Source organism: Mytilus galloprovincialis, chromosome 6, assembly GCF_965363235.1.
Source record: "Mytilus galloprovincialis chromosome 6, xbMytGall1.hap1.1, whole genome shotgun sequence".
Classification (NCBI taxonomy): domain Eukaryota; kingdom Metazoa; phylum Mollusca; class Bivalvia; order Mytilida; family Mytilidae; genus Mytilus; species Mytilus galloprovincialis.
This window is the reverse complement of record NC_134843.1, coordinates 40,723,007-40,750,760: the sequence shown is the minus strand read 5'-3', so window position 1 is coordinate 40,750,760 and position 27,754 is coordinate 40,723,007. Positions and strand designations below refer to the sequence as shown.

Below are 27,754 nucleotides of genomic sequence, written 5' to 3'. Positions count from 1 at the left end.
ACTCTATGAACTAGAGATAAAGGATACAACAGATACAGTAACGTCTGCCTCATACCTTGACAACCATCTTGAAATTGACAAAAAGGGTCGGTTGAAAACAAAACGTTATGAAAAAGAGATGATTTAAGCTTCCGAATTGTGAACTTTCCATTTAAATGTGACAACATTTCAGCAGCGCCTGCAAACAGAGTATATATTTTCCAACGATATTCCCGGGCTTGTTTTTCCTAGCAGGATTTCCTAGATAGAGGGTTGCTGCTTGCAAGGAAGCTACTTAACCAAGAGTTCCAAAAAGTGAAGCTGAAATCATCCCTTTGTAAATTTTACAGACACCATTAGAAGCTGTTTGACCATTGTTGAATAACCGAATGAGATGATAGCGTATATTGTTCCCTATGGTGTAACAACAATCTTGCTCCCTTTTTCATGAATGTGATCTACCAAATAAGAAGTATTACCAGGTTTGTACTAACATGAGCAACACGACAGGTGTCACAAAAGGACTAGAGCAAGATCTGCTTACCCTTCCGAAGTACATGAGATCACCTCCCAGTTTTGGTGGAGTTCGTGTTGCTTAGTCTTTATTTTTTCTATGTTTTGTTTGTGTATTATTGTTTGTCGGTTTCTTTTTTAACCATGGGGTTATCAATTTATTTTCAATTTATGAGTTAGAATGTTCCCTGTTATCTTTCGTCCCTCTTTTAAAGAGAAAAAAACCCAGCTCAAAACCACCAGGTCTTCAATACACAAGAGTACCCAGATGCAGGCCCCTACAAAAATGTAGTAGTTCAGCAAAAAAGAATGTCACAACAAACTTCAAACATATGAATTAACGAAAATAAAAAAAAATATACAAGACTAACAAAGGTCAAAGGCTCCTGACTTGATACAGCATATAAATGTGTCAGGGTTTAAACTTGATTTGTGAGATTTCCTCCACAAATAAAATCTGACGGCTATGATATAGCTAATAGATGTAGGAAGATGTGGTATGAGTCCCAATGAGACAACTCTCCATTCTAGTTACAATTTATAAAAGTAAAGTAAAGTACGGCCTTCAACACAGAGCTTTGGCTCACATCGAACAGCAAGCTATAAAGGGCCCCAAAAATTACTAGTATAAAACCATTCAAATGGGAAAACCAACGGTCTAATCTATATAAAAACGAGAAACACGTATGAACTACATAAACAGATGACAACTACTGTACATCAGATGTCTGCTTTGTGCCATAAAACACCAACAATCAACCACTAAATCTACTTCTAATTAATGTTCATTGAGCTTGCATGGTCCTTCCTTATACAGATTTCAGGGCTCAATTGATTAACTCAAACTCATTTTTTTTAACACAAAAAATATTTCTTATTAAATTAATTCAAATATTTGTGTTCCATCAAAATGTCAAAAATATTGTCCATTTAAACATATCTGTCAAAATATGGAATATTTGGATCTTCTTCATTCTTCTCTAATTCAGATTCCTCTGGTGCAAGACACTGTTCTACCAACATTCTTGTTATATCACCACGTTCTTCAGTAAATACTTGTAATTCCTCAGCTGAAAAAAAAATATTCAAACCATTAAATAAATTAAACTAATTAAAGTTTGTGTTGAAAAATCTGAAGCTTATACTGTAAAACATAAATGTATTGGAGGAGCTGTCTCTGGATCCTATCTTCTATACTGGGGGGGGGGATCCACTCTTTCAGCCTTAGAGTGGATTTCGGATCCACTCTTTCAGCCTAAGAGTGGATTGGTGGCAGATTTTTCTCCCCACCTTTGCTATTCTTTGTCATTTATTCAATTGATATGATATTAGTTGATGTAATTTCGTATTAATTATGTATTATTATTTCATATTAAATATGAACTTTTATGTCAAATGTTTTATTTGCAAAATGTATTTTTTGCATTTTATGATTTTGAATAAATGACCTTTTTTCATCAGTTTAGTTTTTATATCATATAGCAAATCAAGCTCAGACTCTGGCATGTGTATACATTGTATGTTTTTGGTATCAAGCTGTCTGTCTTAAAAGATAAATACGTTTATTGCAATAAGCACAATTATGCTATAGCACATTTAAATAACACCATTATCATGTGTAAGCGACATGAAATTTATATTAATACATAATACAAAACTGCAGAGAACATAATTAATTAACAATATGAACATTTTGTTAATGAAAAAAACAATTAGATGTATGTATAAAACTATGTTAATATGAAAGTTCTGAGTTTTCAACTTTCACGCAAAAAACACATCAAATCGTAAAAACAGTTTTTGTTTGAACTTGTAGTAGTGAATACAGTTTGTTGATATTTGGCCATGTATGATAATATTTTGAGAAGTATTTAAGTCTATACTGTCTATATGCTGGACAAACCATAATCAGGATAATAAAGTGATATTCATTCTCTATATACATTGCATAGTACAACATTTACAAATTCTACCCTCCATTCATTGTTTTATGTAACGACCAGTTTCCATACAGTGGCGGATCCAGCCATTTTAAAAAGGGGGGGGTTCCCAACTCAGAGTAAATACACAAAATCTTAATAAAGACAACATTTTAACATTGATATTTTTCAATATATATTGTTCCATCTTAAAATCTGTTTTTACCATTTTGTACAATATTAGTTTTTCAGAGCTCTCTACAGACTCACGCAAGGTCTGATAAAATTGATCTAACAGATGTTCATTCAAAATATCAAAATTTACATCAACATTCTCTTGTGCATACCATTAATAATTCAATAAATCAATAAATTTATAAATCCAAGTTGAAAAAGTAAATTACGAACATTTGTGGCCCAATTTTTTCCCCCATTATTACAGTCAGCAACTAGAACTTGATATATTTCATATACATATCTGGTTTCTTGTTTATAATATTAACCCAGTATTTCAACAACTTTTGTTTCCTAGTAACATACATAGGTAAATGACCAAGATCGCCAATAATACAACAGACAGGCGTGTTTTTGGGTACTTTTAAAACAATCTACAAAATTTATTATGTACAGTTTATGTTGAATCCACTTTTAAAATCAACATAACCATTATAAAACAACATGGAATTTTTTTTTTCTTTCAAAAAACTTAATTTACCACATTAATTACCCTTCTTGTTTAATTATAATCTAATCATTGATAATTAGGAACAGCATTGTTATTTAAAAATATACAATAGATCTCTGCTCCAATTATTGGTCAATTAACTTATTATTAACACTGTAGTAGACGGGTTATTTCTTCTGGACACTATCCAAAGGAGTTCCTGCCATAAAAAATAGGAATATCCTAAAATTAAATGAATATAATCGCAATGGTCAGTGAAAAATAATAGTATTAACCACATATTAACAAAAATGAAGATCTTTGTATCACTGCTAGGTAAGAAAAAAAGAAAATTTGATAAAAACCTTAAGTTTAAATTGATTTACTCTATAGGTTCACATCAAATAATGTTCCACATAAATTATTTTGTTTATCCTATAAAATTTCAAATGATGAAATTTAGTGCCTAAATGGCACATTGAAAACTTTAAATATGTATTAATTTGAAGGACACCTTTCCTCATGAAGTCAATTTAGTATGACATAACATGATAACAAATATAAATAAGAAAACTTTTGAAGCACAATTTGTCATTTCAGAATCTAATTGATTCTAGGTAATATTTGCTAAAGCGTCCACCGAAATGGTCTGGGGCAGATCCAGCCATTTTTAAAGCCGGGGGGGGGGGGGGGGGGGGGATTGGGGGGGTTCCAACTATATGCTCCCATTCCATTCAAAACAATGGGAACGAACCAATGATGTACCAGATTATTTTCATTTTGGTGTACAAACAATGAAATAACCATAGTCCTTTAGATTCTGAAAAGGCAAATTTTATATCTAGTTCTTACAATAAATATCAAATTGATCAATAAAAACATTCTACCTGATGCATGGCTTGTCAATTAAGGGACGATCTTAGAACCTTTTTAGAGAAAAAAAGGTTAGAAAGATCCAAGGCATAAATGACCAGAGGTTGCTCATAATATTTCTTACCATTGGTGAATTGCATTTAATATGAAAAATAAAGATGTTAAAATTTAAATTCCAAAATCAAAGGGGTCACTTTTTAAGAAAATTTGGCTTACAAAAATGAGAACAACAATTGTTTTACAAGTTCTATAGGAACAGTTCACAACTTCATATTTGTACAATGTGTCCAGAACATATAAAAAAAAAAAGATCTGGGTTGAAACTGATGAAAATGGTACTGACATTTTTTTTGGATTAAAATATGAGGTACTTAACAAAAGTCTGAAAATAGGAAAAAAATCCTTGTTAAGTAATGTAGGTACAGTAAATTCAGAAATTATTGTGAGGTTTTTATTATTGCGAAAAATGTGACAGATTTGTAAACACCATAATTTAAACTCGCATTTTAAAATATTTTATATAAAGTAGATCTAAACAGGATTTTTCTCAAAATCGTAAAAATAAAAATTGCAAAATTTTTTAAAAGTTAAATAACTTAAGTTTAAAATGACAAAATCACAATAATAAATGCATGCAATAATTTCTGAATTTACAGTAATTAATACTGTTTTAAAGTTTTATACATCAAAAAAGTCTTGACATGATATAACAGGACACTAATACTGTTTAATCTTATCCAGTTACCGTAGATAATTCTTTAAAAAATGACCAAAAAAAAAGCTTCACTTATCATAATCGCCTTATATGGTACAGTTCAATAGCATATGACCAATATCAGATTGTAGTTTTCATTGAAATTACATTTGTTTCATTCCAAATACTGTTTTTACACCAGTTTTTTAAATTCTCGTTAATTGAAATGTTCAGTACATAAAATACATCTGGGTTTCACCAATATAATTTTATGTCAGTACTTTTTTTTTTTTTTTTTAGCTATTTATAATTATTATTTAGGTTTATTGTATAACTTCAAGAGGGAAAAAAATGACCCTATATTTATATGTATTATCTCAAATATTGTTTTTTTTTTTCTAAAAAAAACTGTTTACCTGTGAAAATTTCTCAATGGATTTTCACAATTCTCACTGTATATATTAACACTTGGAATAAAACTTAAAGTCAGCCATTTCAATGATCTGAGGAGAAGTTAATCTAGTAGATCAACTGATAAACACAAAAAATGAATATCTATTATTTGATGTTAGGTAAGATGCTATATAAATCTGACATAAACTCTTAGTTTTGATCAATTTACATAATTTATAATCATGTTTTCAAAATAAAGATGTGCGGAATATTTGTTGAATACCTTATTTTTTTATTTTTCATATTCACAATTTATTTACAATTGTCTTTCAAAAAATCAAAATTAGAAACTTGTTAATCGAGTGAAGGCGCGATGTGTATATAATCAACCAATATTTCCCCCAAAAAAACCTCTAAATCCGCCTCTGAGGTAAACTTTTGAAGTTCCATACAATTGATATTGATTCAAAATATTTTGAGGTTGCCAAACAAAAGTTAATCAATCAGAACTTGTTATAATTGGGGTAATTTAGAATGTTGTTGTTGTTGTGTTGCTGTCACATTAGGGTTCATTAACTAATGTTCATATTTATTGGATTCCTTTATATTTTCTTTATTAAAAAATAACTCACGGTTTATTCAAAATACACCCAGACTCAGATTCCCTGCGTAACAGAAGCGACAAATACACATAAATATTTAACTGTTTTTTTTCTTTAAAATTCACAAAATTAATTTTTATATTTCTGTGGGTTTCTTTATAACTTAAACTTAAAACCTAACCTGAATAATGTCAGTCATTATATTCCGTCGATCTCTGTCTAATCTCTGTTTGCTACATAAATGCCTCGATAGGCTATAGGCCGCAAAATTATTCAAGTTACTTAAAACCACAGCTTTTTGTTTTTATATGTGTTAACTAGGATAGAATAATAGACTATTATCATGGAAGGACAATTAAAAACATCATGGAAGTAATATTTAAGTTTAAATATTACTTCCATGATCAAATAGATAAAAATAAATTCAAACTTCCTCACAGTGCTAACCTTGTAATTTTATTATATCATTTCCAGCGTTAACATTAGCGATTGGAGAAGCTGCAGTGGAAAGATGCATGTCTTCAATGAAAGAATATGATCCAGAAAGACAATTGTGCTGTGATTTTGGAGTAGCATCCATATTCAATGAACGTGGACAGGAGTTAGACTGCTGCAGTGGTAAGTTTTTGAGGATTTTACTTATCTATATATATATATGCTTATGAAACTGAATGAATATTTTAAATTTCCTTTTATGTAAACAGGAAATTCTTCAAATTGAAAACAATTATTTTCTAAAAAAATATACTCTTGAATCCATTTTCAGAAACTATGTCAGGTTTTTATGAGAATAGTATCTCATTCAAACAACAAAGAATAACTGTAGTCAAAGGACATAGAATTGGTTAGATGATTTAAATTTATATTCAATTTTTTGCTTTTGTGCAATAAGGGTACACTATGATGTTGAGAGTTAACCCCACCCCACCTTTTTCTGGCAAACAAAAATATTGGAAGAAATTTTCTTGTTAATTTTTGAAATCTTAAGATTAACCAGATGCTCCGCAGGGTGCAGCTTTATACAACCGCAAAAGGTCGAACTCTGAACAGTTGAGCAAGTATGTCCAGACACAACATTTAAGCTTGATACAGCTCTGAATTTGGATTGTGATTAAATAATTGACACAACATAGGTTTCTGACACAGAATGAATGTGGTCTAAGAACTTAAACTTAAAAACTGAAAAATTTTAAATTGGACATTTACCTATAATGGTCCAATATCCAAAATCTAAATACATGGTTAGATTCAGCATATCATAGAAATCCAAGAATTCAATTTTTGATGAAATCATATAATGTTCAATTTTAGACCCTTTAGACCTCAATGTGGACCAATTTGATAACCGGGCCCAAATATTAATCAAAGAGCTGAAAGCTCTGAAGAAAAATGACGCCACTGTCTCTAATATTGGGATAGTTTTTATGCAAGTCTTGATTTTCACATACCGTAATTAGTTTAACAATGCAACATGTCTCGTAAGCATATAATTGATATTCGTATATGTGTGTGTGAAGTGAAGGTGCCAACTGGCTGGGTTTTTTTTAAAGACAAATGAATAGGTCAAGACTACCTGAATTGTACAAATAAATACCGTAGAAAGGCTTCTATATTTCTCACTGGTACATAGGCTGAATCCGGGTCCGTTCGCGCCCATTCACGTTTGCACCAACTCATGTTCGCCCCCTTTCACTTTCACACCCTACATGTTCGCAACTAATCTTAATTGGTTTTGTGTTTAATAACTCTGTAAGCAAGAGTTTTCTTATAAGTATAATTGTTGTCATTGTCTCAAAATAAAGTGAGACAGCATTTTTTTTTTGTGTTGAATAAATCTTAATCATGTTTTGGATAGCGTATTGTTAAAAGATAATAATAATCGTTTCTAAATAAAGTGGTATTTTGTCAACGTTTTATTTAGCGTTGAATAACTCTTAATCATGTTTTGGTTAGTGTATTGCTATACTTTGTTTCATTGACCTCTTTCATAATGAAGTGAGATTCTGACTATTTTTTTTCTGTGTGTTGAATAAATTTTATCATGTTTTGGTTATAATAGTGGATTGCTATATTTTGATTCCTATATTTTATTGTTTTGTTGTTTCAGATCAAAGGGCTTAAAAACAATTATCTTTTGTGTTTTTCCTTTAAAATCTTCAATGTTTTACTCATACCAAGCTAAAAATACATTCAGTATTTACACCAAAGCAATTTAAAACAACAATCATGATTTTCCAATTATTCAACTTGAATTTGAATTAAAATTGGGAGCGAATGAGTAGAGTGCGAACGGACCTTGGGTGTGAACGTGCGAGGTGCGAAAGTGTATTGGGCGCAAACAGACCTGATACCACATAGTCTGAACCCCCTTCTCCCACAAAATATGATGTAAATTAAAAACAAATTGTTCAGAGAACAATTGAAGTCTTTCCACTAGAAAAGATCTATTTTTATATTGAAATATGAAAAATCAGTTTAAAATGTTAGTTCCTATGGCTTTATGACGTCCTATTAACCTATGACTTTGACCTCAATTTCAAGGTCACAAACCATGGACCTTGAATCAAAATATCCTAGGTCTTTAATATGTTTGGTTAATGAGTACTACCACTTGACGCGTAATTTTAAATGTAAGATGGACAAAAACTCCCTTTTATTGTATGCGCAGCCTTTCAACCAAAATATACAAGTAAGGACATGTCGCAACTAATAATTTATGAAAAATTATTTGTCAAAATGTCATACAGTATTTGAAAAGAAGTGAAAATAAGCCAAAATCAAAATTTATAATACTGTAAATTCAGAAATTATTGCGAGGTTTTTATTATTGCGAATAATGCGACTGAGTTGTAAACGCAATAATTAAAACTCGCATTTTGTAATATTTGAACTGACTTAAGCATGACTTTTCTCAAAATCGTAAAAATTAAAATCGCATTCAAGTGTAAAATGACAAAATCGCAATAATAAATGCACGCAATAATTTCTGAATTTACAGTATGACCTTGACCTTTGACATTGACCTCATTTTCATTTTTAGTACCAATGACCTCATGAAGACCCTAGGTCTCTATCAGTTATGGTTTACCAGTTGAAAATGCATATCGCTTGAATCAAATGAAAAAGGGGGAATAACTCTCATATGGAGTCCCCATAGAGCTATGGTTCAAACGAATATTCTTATCCTAAGTATGTAACGAGCAATTTGGTAAAATAAAATCTTTTACGGTTACGAAGGAGAGGTGGCCACAAGAAAAACAGTGTTTGGGGAGATAACTCTTACAACGTAATGTATTTTGTTATAATTACATTTGATATATGTTTCATTATAATACTTTATTCTGATTGGCTAACTGCACATCACATGTTATTCCTCAAGCAATTGCATCACTCAATAAAACTTTTCATTCATGATAACACGTGGTCCCACAATAAAGTGCACAGATGAATTGAATAAAAAAGTTATAAAATTCGTGTTTTCATGATCCTAGCTAAAAAAAGTAATTATAAGTATTGAATGTTTCTTTTTGTAACCTCATAGGGTTGCAAAAGCGTTGACCGTGTGCACATTTTTAGAATGAAGCGGTTACGCGCTTCATACAAAAAGTACTTCGGTCAACGCTTTTACACCTCAATGAATTTACAAAAGAAAGCATTCAATACTTAAATGCAGTTGTAAATTTTTAAAGCAAAAAGAGTTAATACTAACTTTCACTTTTTTGGATGTTCATGTACATTTTGAATGTATTTATTTTTCTCAACTACATGAATTTTTTGGTGTATTTTTAATGATATATATGAGTAGTCCAAATAATTATTACGTCTGGCAAGGCTTTTAAAATTTTATTCTGGGACACCTTCCTATGACCACAAGGCTTATGTTAATTTTTTTCTGGGACGCCTTCTTAGGAAACCTTCCTACGAACGTCTTAGGAAGGCGTCCCAGAAAAAAATAAAATAGCCTTATTGGATATTTTTATGCATTATTTAACCAGTTAAGTCTTTTACAGGATTGTTTGTTTAATGCTGTTTAAACATTACTGAAAAAAAAACCACCTTAAATTTGCTAATTATTTGGCATGAAAGTTTGATTTATTGAAAGGGACTCATAGTTTTTCATTTAATTTTAATAATTGTCTAATGGTTAAAACAATAGCTTCGTTGTTTACTTTTATACACAACAACATATTCATTTTGGTCTCGTTGTTTACCTAATATTCACTATGTACTTGGTAACAGTTATTAATTAATTGAATAGAAAATATTATAATAAATATTATTGGAAGCCGAATTGACGTCAAATAGGTGCCGATTTGACTAGATGCCAATTTAACCAGGTGCCGACTTGCCTTGTACGTTTCAATTCCTCTGCGATCGTTTGCGGTATTTTCTTGAGAAAGCCTATTTTCCATCATCAAAGAGAAGAAGAAACTGCTTGAAATGATTCCCGAACGCTTCGTGATTGTTAAAATAAGTTTAATTCACTCAAAAAACAATTTTAAAACTTGCGATGTTTAAACAGGAAGTTTCAAAAGCACGTGTAAAAGAAGAAATTAACCGGTGAGAGTGGAAATCCGTACATAACATATATCACTATAGTACGACTTTTAAAGCAAAACAGTTTCATCCTTTTGTAAAACAGTCTTTAATATACCTATCACATTAATGTTTGAAGGGTCTTTAAGCTTATTCAAACCATATAAGTCGGTATGAAACACCAAAACGGAATGATAATAACCGATTACGTTTTGTAGTTTACAAAATTCTGGACTGGTTCCTGTCAGGTGGCACGGTAGTATTTCCTGGCCCATAGGGATAATGATAGCCTTTTTAGAATTTTCACCACTTTCTAACACTGCAAAAAAATCTACATTCACACTTAACTGAAGTACTTTCATTTTACTATTCAGAAATGAATTTGAATATGTATCATGACCGTTTACTTTTTTTGCTATTTTTAGAAACCTAAGGCCACTAGTAATTTTAGGTCTTTTATGGTGCAGTGAATACAAAATTTAAAAAAATTCTCAAAAATTCATTTTCATCTGTATGTAAAATTATTTCATATTTTTCTACACCTGATTCATCCCTCAGTTTGGGAAAGTATGTTCAGTTGATACTGTATTTTTTGTCCAATCACACTGTTTAGATACATTTACCTAAGTAGGGTACACAAAAGAGCAACCTAAATTCTGGAATGCAAATACTACCGTGCCACCTTAACCAAGACATAACAAACTTGAAACCAGTCATGACACCTATAATGCATAGACTTCTTACTTTGGAACATATTACAATAAAGAATACTAGTCTGCACTCATTTCTTACCAAAAAAAAATGAAACATTACATCCCTACCCCATCTGGCAGATTTTCACTTTTTTTCATCTTACCATTTTTACTTAAGAAGTGAACAAAACCCAAATATATGATGTTTCAAATCAACACAGAAGTAAAACATGGTGATTTAGGAGGAATTATTGGATTGCCAACTCTGTTTAGGGTTAATCTGAGTAAAAGAAACAGTTTAATCACCAAATCATGAAAACTGATATTAAAGTCCATTCCACATTTTACAGCATGCCTTACATTACTTTAAACATTTTCAGATTATGAGGGCAATACAACAAGAGTCTTTAGATTGCAGTTAACTATTATTCCGTAACCTGTTTGACAATACATGTACTAGAATACATCTTTAAGTTGACTGTTTGTCTATTTCTCATGTATGCATTAAGTTAAATTATGTCCCCTTACATAATCAATTTTCATTTATTGTGCTTTTCACTGTCAGAAAATCTTAACAACTAATGGTATTTGCATGGAAAATGAATAAACCATTTAATCTTGCTTATATAGCATCATAAATACATTCTTTGTCAAAAATAATGTCTATTCAATGTACAGAAACCCCTATTTCTATCTCTATTTCATACCAATATGAGAGCTAAATGAATAAGTAAGGACCCCTTAACCACTTACTGGTTCCCCAAAAGCTCCTACTGGTGTCATGTAACATCAGAACTACTAATTAAACCTTAAGAAAGCTAGTATAGCTGTACTTATGTTGAAAAAAATAAGAAATTATGCAATTTATTTATTTCGGTGAAAATAATAGGATGAACATGCAACCGTAGAATGTCGCGTCTCAAATTTCAGTGGTTGCACATGTGTCAGACACTGCGAAAAGTTAAAGCGAGCATTTATAATTAAAAATGTATTTCAAGTTACATAAAAATAATGAAGTTCTACTTTCTATGAAAATTTTTACATTATTACCTACAGATCAGGCAAAATTTGCTGAATCAGCAATTTTTACTCTCAGGGGTGGAATTTAAGGCTTGTTTTATCATAGTTGCCCTAAATCAACTTTTTATTGATAAACTTACAAATTGCATAGGTAAAAAAAGTTCCTTCATTGATTTAGTGTAAAAATATATATCCCCCTTAAGGTGGCACGGTAGTATTTCCTGGCCCATAGGGATAATGATAGCCTTTTTAGAATTTTCACCACTTTCTAACACTGCAAAAAAATCTACATTCACACTTAACTGAAGTACTTTCATTTTACTATTCAGAAATGAATTTGAATATGTATCATGACCGTTTACTTTTTTTGCTATTTTTAGAAACCTAAGGCCACTAGTAATTTTAGGTCTTTTATGGTGCAGTGAATACAAAATTTAAAAAAATTCTCAAAAATTCATTTTCATCTGTATGTAAAATTATTTCATATTTTTCTACACCTGATTCATCCCTCAGTTTGGGAAAGTATGTTCAGTTGATACTGTATTTTTTGTCCAATCACACTGTTTAGATACATTTACCTAAGTAGGGTACACAAAAGAGCAACCTAAATTCTGGAATGCAAATACTACCGTGCCACCGTCAAACTACAACACTTTCTTCAACTGTAGTGGAATACAAACAGAAACCAGTTAGTTTGTAAACTGGTTCCTGGCTGATTACTACACAATGCTCATGCATAATGATAACACAAGCACATTCCTCCAGTTTGTATTGAAATTAGTAAATACGAAACCAAGCGCGGTAGGCAGAGAAATCAGGTCGGCAGTTATGGAACAATGACTGCGTCATTTTCCAAAAATCTTAATACATGGTTTGATTACATAAAAAAGATCACATAACCAAACATATTGAGAATGTTCAACAGACCATTCCAGATTCCTCAAAAAAAATAAAAAAATAGACTACTTTACTTCAAAATAACACATGGTATAGAATGCCAGACTTGGTAAAGGCACTAAATATATGACAATTACAACCTTAATCATTGCATAACAACAATAAAAACACACACATTGAACCTAAAGACTTTAACAAAATTTTTAAATAAAATAATAAAAAAATCAATACTTTCTTTCCTACTTTACTTTAGAAAGAACATTTAATGTTGAAACTGAGATATGTTGTATAAAGGATGTGTTCAAAAAGTTTGCAGAAGACGGCAAAGAACAAAGCTGTTGTGGAGCTATCCATTACCTAAAGTCAGAAGAAGTCTGCTGTAACAACACCTTGTATGAAAAAATAAATGGTAATATGGTAACTTATGCCTCGTTCACATGTACCTTTAATTTGAATGCAGATCAAATTCCCTTATCAGGTTCACACACGCTTTTTTTTTAATTGGAATTGATTCGAAGTGGCTAATTTGAATTATCCAATTCACATTAGAAATATGTTTTTGTTAATACGAATTAAAAGTTAACGTCGTTCGGACAGTACAGCCAATTTGATGTGCATTGTACTTCGAATTGAGTTAGAATTGACATTAGCATGTAAAACGTTTCGAATGTAAATTTAACTAAATTCGAATTAGTTAATGTGAATCAAAATTTGAATTACCTGTGAACTCAGCATTAGTGTTATTCTTATGACTTTATGAAAGAAGAAAAATTATACCAAAAATAAAAATAAACTATAGCAGGGTTTCTGCCAGCGGAAACCCTGTTAAAGGGTTTCTTGAGATTATGTGATTCAATCTTCAACATTTTAATACTTTTTTAATGAAATGTATGGTATGGTATTTCATGTCTTTTTTTTTATTTTTTTTACAGATATTGATGCCCTTGTTAAAAGATCAATCTATTCATTTCTATTAAAAATAAAAGCTATTTAATTTTTTCACTTTAAATTATCTGTTGAAAGGATTATTTTTTCATTGCACAACTATTTCCAATGAGTTTTAATCTGTTAATACAGTTTTGATTTAATTTCTATAACCAGGAATCAATAGTTGCTGTGGTTCAACACCTATTGACCAAAAAACAACTTGCTGCAGTGATGGAAATGGTAATAAAAAGTCGCACAGCATAGGAACTCATAAGAAATGTTGTGGGGTTGAATATTACAACAAAACAACACATTACTGTAACAGCAAAAAGAAAGGCATTGTCTTACCCAAATTTAAATCTTTATGTAACAACACTGAGTATGACATACTGAACCGAAAATGTTGCTCTGGTACCTTATACAATGTCAGTAATAGTGATGAGCATTATAAATGTTGTGGCACAAAGTTGTATAATACAGTTGAAGAACAATGTTGTGATGGAAGTTTGACCATACCACATGATGCTGAGTGCTTTGAAAAAGGTTATTTTTGTAATTTTCTATTTTTTTGCAATTTATATTAGAATTGTATATCAAAAAAGCTATAAAGAAGTATACTGATTCCTTTATGATTGAAACCCTGGAATGATTGTATAAATACCTATTTTGGATTGTTAGTGTTTTTGACCCAATGCTTAGTACTCTTAGCTATCTTGAGGCAGTAAAAATGACAAGTGAAAAACCATCTAACTTTGGCAGGAAACTATATAAGATATGCTGCCACATGCAGGGTTTAAACTCACAACATCTTGATTGTTGACAGGCTACTGATACTGTAGACTTGATCAACATATAGGAAAATTGAATAATCTCTTTTTTTAAATGTAACATTTCTTGATAAATATTTTATTCAGAACTTTTTGGAGCATCAATGTGTAGATTGGAAAGCAAATATATTTTTTATCATCTATTAAACATGTATAACAGACTACTTGTAGGCATGGTAGGGGTGACTTTTAAAATGTTTTACTTAACTTTTGAAAATTCAGTGGCGGATCCAGAACTTTTCATAACGGGGGCCCGCTCCAGTCATGCTTCAGTGATTTCCTATATAATCAACCAAATTTTCCCCATGCAAGGTTCCACCTATGAAATTAAGGGTCTGATTGCTCAATGCCTACAACTGCATTCAATTTAATTTACATACAAATCTATTTACTTGTAGGCCATTTCTATCCAAGTAGTCAGAATGAACTCCCTATTAACATTACATTATCAACAGAGGCTTTTTGTGGGAATGGATTGTATGACAGCCAGTACCAAGGATGTTGTGGACATGTTATATACAACAAATCTTCTCACCATTGTTGTCAACCTGGTAAGTACTGATTAAGCACAAATGAAGCATGGCAAAAATCATGCTGATCAATAATTACAGAATTTGAAAAAGGGTATAAATGTTCTTAACCCTCAGGTGTCAAACAGTCATTTTAGGCTACCAATTTAGCTTCAAATTGGTTAAAATTTTACCATAATTTGTCGGAGGTTTCAAACAGTTATCGTTACCTTTATTTTTGGATTTGTCAAAATCAGTCGATTTTTTTTATAGAAATGGTACAATTTATCATCATGCACCAAAAAGTACTGCTAATGTCATTTGGCAACATGCCTGGGTACCCCCAATGTGGCCCTCTTATATGGTTATTGAAAGAGTATAACATCACTACTGATAAAGACCAGTAGTTTATGTATTTACATCTATTACAAATTTGTTTCACTGTAATTAAAACTTCGTCATGACAAACTTTTTGTGGTAAAGAATTAAGAAAATAAAGCCTGCAATTTTTTTTTTATTTCAAACAGATTGAATATTGAATGACAACTATGTTGATTTTGTCCCTCTTTCTCATGCAGTGCAGTGTGAAAAGTTAAGACTGTCTCTCAGATTGAGGAGTTACTTCTGTTATTATTTTTCAGTTAGAAAGTGGTTGTTCCTAACATCTATACTGAAAATAAGTCTTTATTTTTTCACTAATTCTTATCACAGTTATTCAACTTCATTTCTCTTGAATATTTTAGATATATAATTGTAGTTAAAAATATTCATGCAGTCCAACCAATTTTCATTGCCCATAACAACACTGACATATTGTTTATCATCTGTCTCCTTGAATGATGATGGATGGCTGCTCAAGGTCCAGCAGTATATTTATATGAACATTCAGGATGAGAACAAGTTTATGTAATATGAACATTTACCCTGCTTTGTACTAGACTGACACTCTGAGTCAGATATTTAACGTGCTAGCTGTCACAAGCTCTTTGAAGGTTTGAAAACTAACAAGTTACTCATCAAACTGACCAAAAACATAAACTCAAGCTTCCAAAAATGGTTTATTTCTTTAAAGTTTGTCACAAGGAATCCATAATCTAAATATCAGGCATGCAGATGGGCGTTTTTGAAATATTGTTTTACATTGTCTTAACGGGGCCTTTTATAGCCGACTATGCGGTATGGGCATTGCTCATTGTTGAAGGCCGTACAGTGACCTATAATTGTTAATCATGTTAATGTCTGTGTCATTTTGGTCTCTTGTGAACAGATGTCTCACTAGCAATCATACCACATTTTCTTTTTTATATTTTTATATGATTATTTTTTTTTCTTACAGAAGGTGACATTATTGTTAAATCTACTGAATACAAATGCTGTGGAAAAGCCAGTTATGACAGCCACCAAGATGTTTGCTGCACAAAACACAACTTCTACGGTGAAACATTCAAAATAATAACAAAATCTGTTGAATACCATGACACTTGCTGTGTCCCTTCTGACATTGAGAAAAGTCAGTCCTATTCAAGTATTACACATAGATGCCAGCTAGGTGGTATTATTAATAAATTTGATATGTGTGGTAGCCACCCATATAACAAGACCTCAGACCTATGCTGTGGAGGAATTTTGGATAAGATGGGATTAGATGAAGGAAGAGGTTGCTGTGGAATCAAAAGTTATAACAAGACTACAAAAATCTGTTGTGACAACACAATTTACTTAAAAACAAACAAACAGAGGTAGGAAAATAATGCATCTTAACAGGGCTTCCAGTTACACTCACAATATTCCATCACAGAATGCAAACATCCATGGTGTGGAGTGTTGAAGAAATGTAAATAGACAATACCTATAAAATCATAGAATGGTGGAAAAAGTAAATACTTTAAAAAAAAGAATAAGATGCAGAATATTTGACAATGAGACAACTCCCCACAAGAGACCAAATGACACAAAAATTAACATTAAGTCAGCTATGAAAGGCCCAACAAAAGACAAATGTTAAACAATTCAAACGAAAAAGTTAATTGCTAATTTATGTACAAAATAATGAGGGGGAAAAAAACACATATATGTGACACAGCACCAAAAAACAACCAATGAATTACTGACCCCTTATTTAATAGGAGTCTGAGTGTGAGACACATACAAAATGTGGCAAGGTTATACTAGTTATACTAAACTTTTGAAGTTCACAACAGACAGACATACTTCGTCAGTACCCGACTAAAAAAGTAGAATTAAAGCTCAAAAAATAAGTTTCTTAAAAAAATAGATTTATAATGGTATATACACATATGCAAGTTGCAAATATTTTAATACATTTAATCATTGTTGATTCTTATTTGGTTTTTGGCAGGTTTTTTATTGTAGACTTTTTGTCAAACACAATCTGAAATTAAATACTGAATGACTTAAAAATGTTTAATATTATATATACAGCTGCCATCAAAATAGCACAGGGTTTGTAGATGTGGTCCTTCCTACACTTCCTAGGCATAACGACTATGGAATATGTTCTTACTGTAACTTACACAGCATCCAGAATGTCAAAGAGTTTCTGGAGGCAGCTACTAATCTATGTAAACAATTTGGTAAGCAACTTACTTTATTGATTTGGTAGTAAAATTCCAGGATAATCTTTAAACTATTATTATAATGTTGAATACTGCCTTATACTGTTATAATGCAAATTTTAATCAAATATTTGTAACATACATCAAGCACTTAAATCATTTGACATGCTGTAAAAGGACCACAAAACAAGATGTCTGAAGAAACATGTCTTTTTCTAAATATTTTACAAATCAAATCAAATATTTTAATGTCCTATAAACTTTACAGTTTGTGATGAACATATATTAACACAATGAACACAATAAACATATATACATACATATCAATCATAAACAATAAAAACAGCATCAAAATTTATAACAACAAACAAGCTGTTAAGAGTCCCCCCAAAAAAATATTAATTGAAGAATTCCCAATATTTCATCATTTTCATAGCTGGTATACATGGTATATATGCACATGATGCATTATAACATAAAGTAATGGACATTAAAAAAAATGTAAAAAGGCATATTTGCTTTTAAAACAAAATATATTAACTAAAATTATTTTGATTATAGAAAATATTTTAATTAAATATTACTTTCAGTCCTAAAGATTTCTAAATTAAACACATCAAATGCTGAAAACACAACGAAAGTGGATGGTTTCATACGTAAAGATTTGCTCTCTCAGGAAACATTTAAAAAACGAAAGATTCAATTCGAAGTACCTTGCACATGTCAACTGAACACAAGACCAATTATCCTTCTAACAGATCTGAAAGATTATAGCAAACTTTTGAGATTAGGTGACGGTAACCTAATTATTCCATGGAGCAAAAGAGCAAGCAATTACCTTCAGAAAAGGGCAACACAGTGTGCAAAGGACAGAAATAAATTTGCCTTGGAAACAGTGGCTGGGTTCAAAATATCTATTGAATATACAAAACCTGAACTGAAAGGAAAAGACAGATTATAACAACATCTCAAATTAGGTCAAGGAATTAAAATTCTCATTGTTTCCTATGAAAGTGTATGTTTCTTTACATTTGGTTTGAACCAACTTGAAGTATTAGATATTATAACATGTATAATAACAAATAAGTTTGCTTTTGCTTATCAAGAAAATAATTGTGACTTCCTGGTGATAACAATGCCAATATACTTTCATAGGACTCAAGCCAGATGTTAATAATACCAACCAATGCTTTGCCAATTTCCATTTAAAGTGCATAAAAAGAAGTTTAAGGAGAATCGGAACTGACATCCCAAACATATTGTAATTAATAAGTCACATTATTTTTGTTTTAAATCAAGCAAAATTAAAAAAACACCCACTACTGTTAGAGAACTGGCCAACATAACTAAGTCAGAAAGATGGATATTGTTAAAGCTAGTTTTAATTATACATTTGTACTCAGGTAATGTGTAGGATGTTGAAGATATTTGATCGGCAGCATGAAAAAATATATGTGGAATCTTAAAGACAAAAATTATCAGGTTCTAAACTTTATATAAATATTGTTTTGTTTGTACTGACAAATATTTTTATGTGTGTTTGCCTTATTGGACTGTAAAATGGCCTATTTATTTACTTCTCATTTTGCCATGCATTAAGTTTATGTCCATCTCATATGTGTGTTCATCTTATTTGACTGTAAAATGGCCTATTTATTTACTTTCTCATTTTGCCATGCATTAAGTTTAAGTCCATCTCATATGTGTGTTCATCTTATTTGACTGTGAAATAGCCTATTTATTTACTTCTCATTTTGCCATGCATTAAGTTAATGTTCATCTCATATGTGTGTTCATCTTATTTAACTGTAAAATGGCCTATTTATTTACGTTCTCATAGTGCCATACATTAAGTTTATGTCCATCTCATATGTGTGTTCGCCTTATTTGACTGTAAAATGGCCTATTTATTAACTTCTCATTTTGCCATGCATTGATGTAAATATACATGTTTATTTATGTAATAATAAGCTTTTATAACATATTTGGTTTTCTTTTCTTTTTTTGTACATAAATTGCTCATTGTTGAAGGCTGTTTGGTGACCTATAGTTGTGAAAGTCTGTATCATTTGGTCTCTTGTGGAGAATTGATTCATTGGCAATCATACCATTGCAGGGATCTCCATGGATGAAAATTGAACCATGGAGGAACTTTCACCATTACAAACCGTGTCTACGCTGTACAGTGTAGCGCGATCGGAAGTATTTTATCCCCCCATACAAGGAATGGTGAACATGCTAATTCATGGCTTATTTAAATTATATTTATTTGAATTTTCATTATAGAATTAGAAGTATCAATATGTTCATTTATTGCCGTTTTTAACCTTTCAAATGCCAAGTCTTCATGGTCCCCCCTTAGTCGAGAATGACCAAAAGCTGTCATGAGGGTCCCCATGTAGATTTCTTGTATTTTTGGTAATTGTTTATTTGTTATGGGGGTTTAAAATCATATGATGTGGAGCTTATTTTTCATGGACACTGTCAAATTCAGAACCCATTACTGGTATAGCTGATTTGCAGCAACAACAAAACGATTCGTACGGGTTATGTAAAAGGTTAAAGAGATTTGTAAAGCAAATGAAAAGGTTTTTAATGACTTTATCTGACAAATTGATGCTGTGCAACATGCATCTTTCGAGTCTGAGTAGAAACCGGAAACGCGGATGTATCAATTTGATTGTAAAATACGAAATGAATTCGGAATTACGATACGATATTTCTTTCAGGAAATATTTATAAGTTTTTTACTTTTAAACTTTTAAAGTAGTTCTAAATTATCGTTACAGCAGTACTCGAGTTATTTGCGATGAAATAATATTTACTGTTTTGCGTCTTATTTTGTACTTCTTAAAAAAGGGGGATGCTAATTGCGTAAGTCAAAATAAAGCACGTGTTCGACAAGTTTGTTAAACTTTTCTTTGTAACTGGATTATTAATTTATTTATTTAATCTAAATTATCATAATCATTTGCTGAAATTTAGTTGATTCAATTCGACAAATGGATCGTCTATCCACAGATAGTATTCTCCTGTCTGGTTTGTTGATCTACCTGTACAAGCTCAGGTACAAGTGATTAGCGATCTTAATCCGGATATCCCTCAGGCGTTAGAACTGTGTTGGATTATAACATAAAAAGCCTAAGGGTTATGCAATTACATGCATTTGATTATAATTGATAAAAAAATGGCGTCGGGCTACAAAAAATGATGAAGTTTTGAACGATGGCGGAAGACAATTTAACGATGGCGCAAGACAATTTAACGATGGGGCGAGACCAATATAATGGATAGACGATCCATTTGTCGAATTGAATCAACTAAATTTCAGCAAATGATTATGATAATTTAGATTAAATAAATAAATTAATAATGTGTATTTAACGGGGCGCCATCGTTAAACAGGCCATGGAGATCCCTGCATTGAAACATCTTTTTATAATTCAGATCTTTAGGGACGAAATCAAAAGATCGATGTAGGATAAAATACTTAAATCAAATAGTTCAAAAGGGTTGTAGACATCTAAAAGAAGATTCTACAGAACAAGAATGTGTATTCCAGAGTTTGATTTTCTTAACAGAAGGTCATATTGCTTACAATGATGCAATATGACCAAGCATTTCAAATTGTAAAGCTAAAGTCATCCCTTAAATTTTTTACACAGGCTTTATAAATTTGGTTGCTTGTTATGGAAAACCTATGTAATAGATGCACAAGGGTATGTTTTACTTGTCATAACCACAATCCAGTCCTCTTTTCAATATTCTGTGTACAATTAACATTGAAAATGATGGCAAACTGTGAACAGTTGAAAAGAAAATAATCAGACTAAAGAATTTGCCCTGTTTATACCTGATTAAAACATAACAAGTTTCAAAGGTTAATACTGAAATATCATTGATTTTGAATAATTGGCACAATTCTCTAAATATCAGCAAATCTGGAACCATATATAGTGTTGAGATCTACGGTCGATGTCACCTTAGCTTTAGATATAGTAACTGATGCTCAAATTGGTTAGAACTGGCAATTGAAGTGCTGTTTCCGTTTATCGAGTTATTTTTTGCGGGGTGTAAAATTTCAAAAATTTTCAGTGAATAAGGTATACAAAATATTTTGGCAGTTATTATTTTGGTGGATTCAAAAAATTAATTAATACCTTTAAATGCACACTTTTAATTTGGCGGATTATTTTTGGCAATTTTTTCTATCTGCGAAAAAAATAAGTGTAAAATTTACACCTCGCGAAAATAACATGAATAACCCTCTATACAGTATCACTTTTCAAAAATTTGCCGAAGCAAAATTAGGTCCTGAATTTCGACAGAGAGGAGCTGTTAGCCACATTTGAAAACTTACAATACAAGCATGATAAAAAGTTACTCGACACACTGAATGAACAAATTGTAAATGCAGATAAGAAACAGATGATAAAAATTGTAAATGCATATAAGAAACAGATGATAAAAAGACTAATATCATAGACATGTAGAGATAGATTTACACATAGGTTGGTATTAATTTTGTTATGTGCTTTGGATTATAATGTTTTATCTTCCCATAGTCAATATATATTTACCTTGGAAGTTAAATGCTGGGAATTTAGAAAATTCTGCTTCTTTTCCTTCAGCAACTCCAAACTGAGTAGCAACTTTCTTCATTTCTTTATCTAAATTAGCCTGTACTGATGGATCAACATCTGGCATTTTACCACCGGCTGACCTGTTAAATATAATACATGTAATAGGTTATACAGGGTGTCTATATTCTGCACTCTCTAAAAGTTGTATCATATCACAAAATATGAAGTACAGCCACCAATCATTTTCCAATACAGAACATCAGAGTGTACAAAATGTGGGAGTTTATAAGTTTATACAGAGGTTTGAACTTGTATTAAACAACTTCAATCAATTTTTGATATTGTAGAGGGTCTGGATGGGGGTGGGGAGGGGGAAATAATCTTTATTTCTGTAATCTTTAAATTGTTCACTCATTTTTCTTTTTTCATTATACTTTTGAAACACAATTCTCTATTCTTTATATTTTAGAACTCCATTAGTTTTTTTTTTTAATTTTTGGCTATTTTTTCTCGATTCTTTTCTTTATACCATTTTTCTGTAGAATCAACTCAATATTTAATATTCTGTAAACTCAATCTAGACCCTTAGGGATTTAACTATTGATGGCAGATCTTAGGAAGTCTCTATTGAACATGTTGAATCTATACACACTTTTTCTAAACTAAAAATGATTTAGACCTTGACATGAGGTATAGACGACTTTGTTTTTTTTGTCCTTTGGTAGCTATCTCACTGACATGATGAAGTACAAATGCAGAAGGCCAAATCTTCACATCAGTGTAGTCTTGAAACAAAAACATATGTGACTTACTTGGTCTTTTTATCAAACTCTCTAATTTTCTGGATAAATAACTGCTGTATAAGGTCATTTGGATCACCACTAGATGTCTGTTTTTGAGCTAAGACTGAACATGATGAGATATTTCTTCTAACATGTGGTGCAACACAGGACACTGTAGATCTTAAAACACGAGCAGCCAACATTTTGTTCTACAAAATAAAGTCAGACTTAAATAATGCATCATGTATATTTTAGAACATACATGACATATATATCACATACTAGTCTCTTTTAATTTTTTGATGGGTGTATTTTCAAAGTTTGTGTTGTCAGGTCGGCTAGCTAGGGTGTATGTATTTTGATTGTGTAATACTGAAATTATTAAGGGATATGGACAGGGGTCGAAATTAGCGCTAGTCCGGTAGTCCGGGACTAGTAAAATTTGCGTCGGACCAGTAGAAATTTGTCAATAAAAATCACTGATTGCATCGCAATCTCCGTTTGTTTACAAAACAATTTACCTGTGAAATCAATTACACGGTACTGGGGGGGTATTACAATTGATCAAGTTAATTGATATCTCAGGTGAGCATCCTTCACAACAATATAAAATGTGGAAATTTTTGGAAGGAGTTAAACCGCCAGACAAAAAAATTAAGATAACTGAAAATCAAAAGGAAGATCAAAATAAAGTATATGAAAGTGACAAAAGGAAACGCAAATACCAAAAATCATGGGAAAAAGATCGTGAATGGTTGCATTATATAGTAGATCGGAATTTAATAAACTGTACAATATGTGAAAAATTTATATTAGTGTTTGTCAAATTAATGTCATTTTTACAGGACCAGTAGATTTGGAGCCGGACCAGTAGAGTTTTCAGTCCACTTGTCCGGCTGGCCAGTACACAAAAAAGCTTAAATTCGACCCTTGGATATGGATCAGTCAGGGGACTTACTTAAATAAGTGATTTTCTGAATCACTGATTCAAGTAACATTATTTTCATAAAGGTTGGAAGTTAGAGTTGTCTTTCTTTAATAATCACCTATTTAAGGAGTACAAATTCATCACTAGAAGAAGTGATTTAATTTTATTGTAGCTTTAAATATAGAATACAAATGATCCAGGGACTAATTATGTTTCTAAACTTATCATTTATTCGTAGAAACCTAAAAATAGCATCACTTAAAGTTAAAGCTCATCCATATAAAGCTCTTGTCTGACCAAAATTAGAGTACTGCTCAACAATTTGGGACCCACATCAACATGATAAAAAACAGCAAATCTCACAAATTGAAAAAGTTCAGAGAAGAGCAGCACGCTTCTCATGCAACCGCTTCCATAACACCAGCTCAGTTACTGAATAATGACAGACCTAAATGAGTTCATGAAATTGTTGCAGTCCCTTCACATAAACTTTTGATCCCACTAGACAATAGAACCAGACATAGCAATCGACACAGGCAAATACTAAAATCTAAAGACAGTTAAAAATATTTATTTTATCCACGAACTGTTATAATTAATTGGAATCATCTGCCACAACAAATAGTACATGTATCATCGGAACTAACCACATTTATTCTAAAAACAGTTGTTGGCATGACACGGGTTATGTTCTTCTCATATATGTTATGATGGTATGATACTAAACCCCTAACGGGAAGGATTGTGCCTGATGTTCATATGATGAAATCATAATCTTTCAGTCAGTTTAATTGAAGTCTGGAGCTGGCATGTCAGTTAATTGCTAGTAGTCTGTTGTTATTTATGTATTATTGTCATTTTGTTTATTTTCTTTGGTTAAATCTTCTGACATCAGACTCGGATTTCTCTTGAACTGAATTTTAATGTGCGTATTGTTATGCGTTTACTTTACTACATTGGTTAGAGGTATAGGGGGAGGGTTGAGATCTCACAAACATGTTTAACCCCGCCGCATTTTTGCGCCTGTCCCAAGTCAGGAGCCTCTGGCCTTTGTTAGTCTTGTATTATTTCAGTTTTAGTTTCTTGTGTACAATTTGGAAATTAGTATGGCGTTCATTATCACTGGACTAGTATATATTTGTTTAGGGGCCAGCTGAAGGACGCCTCCGGGTGCGGGAATTTCTCGCTACATTGAAGACCTGTTGGTGACCCTCTGCTGTTGTTTTTTATTTGGTCGGGTTGTTGTCTCTTTGACACATTTCCCATTTCCATTCTCAATTTTATCATGCAGTACAGTACAGGGATTCAAGAGTATGATCTCAGAATCTGCTCTCATTCCCATATTCTATCCCTACAAACTATTCTGTTATCAAATGTATATAGTCATGATAGTTTTATCACAATTTATTTTTTGAAATGTACATACATACATACATGTACATGACATACGTTATGTTGTTTTTTTTAATTTTGTTGTTTTTGATTTTTGTTGCTAAAGTGTAAAATACTAAATTATAAATTTGATAGTCAATCAACGCCCGGCGAATAATCTTCAATAATTGAAAGATCGCTTGAAACCTAAACTAAAGAAGAAGAAAATACAATCTGACAATAGTCAATACACAAGGATACATTTGCAAAACTCATCAAGCCAATGTGTTGATAGCAGTGGTTTCATTTGAAGCATGTGTTTGTTTAAGCCCCTTTCAATATATTCAGAGGAGTTGGTATAATTTTGTTGTTGGTCTGTTGTGCATGCTGTGTGAGTTTTGTGCTGACCATTGCCATTGGCATTTTATTTTGGTAATTCAGTTTTATTATGTATGGTACTATTTTTAACAGTTGAGTGCATTGCAGTAAGCATATTACTGTCCGTTTTATATGTTAGAAGGGCTACGATAAAGGTTTACTAATCATAAGAACTTCCAGCAACCTTAAATGTGTCTTGTTCGCCGCTGACCTTCAGTTACACTGGTTCTTGGACCTCGTAACGAATTAAGGGAACCAGTCTCATTCTTAAAAATAACGAAACGAATTTTGCGGTCTCACTAATTTGCGACAAGATTAATTTTAGCGACAAGTAGCGACTAGAAGCGACAAGAAAAAAAAAACAAACTATTAGAAACAAGAAGAATAAATTAACGACAAAAAAATAAATAAGAGGGTTCATAAGAAGTATAGAAAATGGTGGTTATAAGTTAAAAAGTTGACATGCTTATGCGTCACCAAAGTCACATGATCTTTTAAATAGTTGGATATATGTGACTCATGGTTCTCATGCAAATCATTGGGGGTGTTACTATCTTTCAGTCACTTCATGGTCAAGGTATATACTCATGGTTCTCAGGCATATGTCAATCATATTAGGTTCGACTGGACAAGAATATTAACACATCCGAAAACGAAACTATCATAAAAACAAAAACAAAAAAGAAACTATAAAAAACACTATAGAAATGAATTTCAGCAAAGATTTAGATAAATATATGACAATAAGATATCGATCTTGACCAACATAGCAAAATAGCAAACGTATATTGTATTAGCTTATACAAACTCAATATATAAACAAGAATCTTATTTGACATACCCTAATCTTGCTACAAGAAAACTATATGTAAATTTAGAATAAGGGACGATTCCCTTGCTATTGAAACTGGAAGATGTAAAAAATATATTCCATGTTCTCAAAAACTTTGTAATAAGTGCAAAGTTCTGGATGATGAATCCCTTTGTTTTTAGTATGTAAAATAAAAAGACATGTCTTATTTAATGATTTGAAAACTCAATACAAAGATTTTTCTGATAATAAAATGAAATATATCCTAAATCCGACCACTATAGTCAGCAAGTGGAATCTTTGGACTCCTTTATTAGCTCACCTGGCCCGAAGGGCCAAGTGAGCTTTCCCCATCACTTTGCGTCCGTCGTCCGTCGTCCGTCGTCGTTAACTTTTACAAAAATCTTCTCCTCTGAAACTGCTGGGCCAAATTAATCCAAACTTGGCCACAATCATCTTTGGGGTATCTAGTTTAAAAAATGTGTGGCGTGAACCGGCCAACCAACCAAGATGGCCGCCATGGCTAAAAATAGAACATAGGGGTAAAATGCAGTTTTTGGCTTATAACTCAAAAACCAAAGCATTTAGAGCAAATCTGACAGGGGTAAAATTGTTTATCAGGTCAAGATCTATCTGCCCTGAAATTTTCAGATGAATCGGACAACCTGTTGTTGGGTTGCTGCCCCTGAATTGATAATTTTAAGGAAATTTTGCTGTTTTTGGTTATTATCATGAATATTATTATAGATAGAAATAAACTGTAAACAGCAATAATGTTCAGCAAAGTAACATCTACAAATAAGTCAACGTAACCGAAATGGTCAGTTGACCCCTTTAGGAGTTATTGCCTTTTTTAGTCCATTTTTAACCATTTTTCGTAAATCTTAGTTATCTTTCACAAAAATCTTCTCCTCTGAAACTACTGGGACAAATTAATCCAAACTTGGCCACAATCATCATTGGGGTATCTAGTTTAAAAATGTGTGGCGTGAACCGGCCAACCAACCAAGATGGCCGCCATGGCTAAAAATAGAACATAGGGGTAAAATGGGGTTTTTGGCTTATAACTCAAAAACCAAAGCATTAAGAGCAAATCTGACATAGATAAAATTGTTTATCAGGTCAAGATCTATCTGCCCTGAAATTTTCAGATGAATCGAACAACCCGTTGTTGGGTTGCTGCCCCTGAATAGGTATTTTAAGGAAATTTTTCTGTTTTTGGTTATTATCTTGAATATTATTATAGATAGAGATAAACTGTAAACAGCAATAATGTTCAG

General features: G+C 31.7%; 2 protein-coding genes across 2 annotated transcripts; one reads left to right on the top strand and one right to left on the bottom strand.

Moving 5' to 3' along the window:
- Positions 1 to 1,252: 1,252 nt before the first annotated feature.
- On the bottom strand, positions 1,253 to 25,949 carry LOC143079583 (ATP synthase peripheral stalk subunit F6, mitochondrial-like). The gene is made up of 4 exons (XM_076254993.1): positions 25,848 to 25,949; positions 23,017 to 23,195; positions 22,202 to 22,344; positions 1,253 to 1,562 (listed from the first exon to the last, which is right to left on the bottom strand). Exons 2-4 carry the CDS (start codon positions 23,187 to 23,189, stop codon positions 1,423 to 1,425), a joined length of 456 nt encoding a protein of 151 aa, XP_076111108.1. The 5' UTR covers positions 23,190 to 23,195; positions 25,848 to 25,949; the 3' UTR covers positions 1,253 to 1,422.
- On the top strand, positions 5,780 to 18,967 carry LOC143078480 (uncharacterized). Its single transcript, XM_076253340.1, has 7 exons — positions 5,780 to 6,255; positions 13,036 to 13,191; positions 13,884 to 14,252; positions 14,935 to 15,087; positions 16,382 to 16,784; positions 17,488 to 17,639; positions 18,921 to 18,967. The coding sequence occupies exons 1-7, from the start codon at positions 6,153 to 6,155 to the stop codon at positions 18,965 to 18,967; spliced, it is 1,383 nt and encodes a 460-aa protein (XP_076109455.1). The 5' UTR covers positions 5,780 to 6,152.
- Positions 25,950 to 27,754: the final 1,805 nt, after the last annotated feature.

Excerpts from the sequence above, each read along its gene's own strand:
- LOC143078480 (XM_076253340.1), top strand. The coding sequence starts at position 6,153 with ATGTCTTCAATGAAAGAATATGATCCAGAAAGACAATTGTGCTGTGAT. Across the intron at positions 14,253-14,934 it reads TGCTGAGTGCTTTGAAAAAG|GCCATTTCTATCCAAGTAGT; the intron begins GTTATTTTTGTA and ends ATTTACTTGTAG. Across the intron at positions 15,088-16,381 it reads TCACCATTGTTGTCAACCTG|AAGGTGACATTATTGTTAAA; the intron begins GTAAGTACTGAT and ends TTTTTCTTACAG.
- LOC143079583 (XM_076254993.1), bottom strand. The coding sequence starts at position 23,189 with ATGTTGGCTGCTCGTGTTTTAAGATCTACAGTGTCCTGTGTTGCACCA. Across the intron at positions 22,345-23,016 it reads GAGTTTGATAAAAAGACCAA|GTCAGCCGGTGGTAAAATGC; the intron begins GTAAGTCACATA and ends TATATTTAACAG. Across the intron at positions 1,563-22,201 it reads CCCAGCATTTAACTTCCAAG|CTGAGGAATTACAAGTATTT; the intron begins GTAAATATATAT and ends TTTTTTTTTCAG.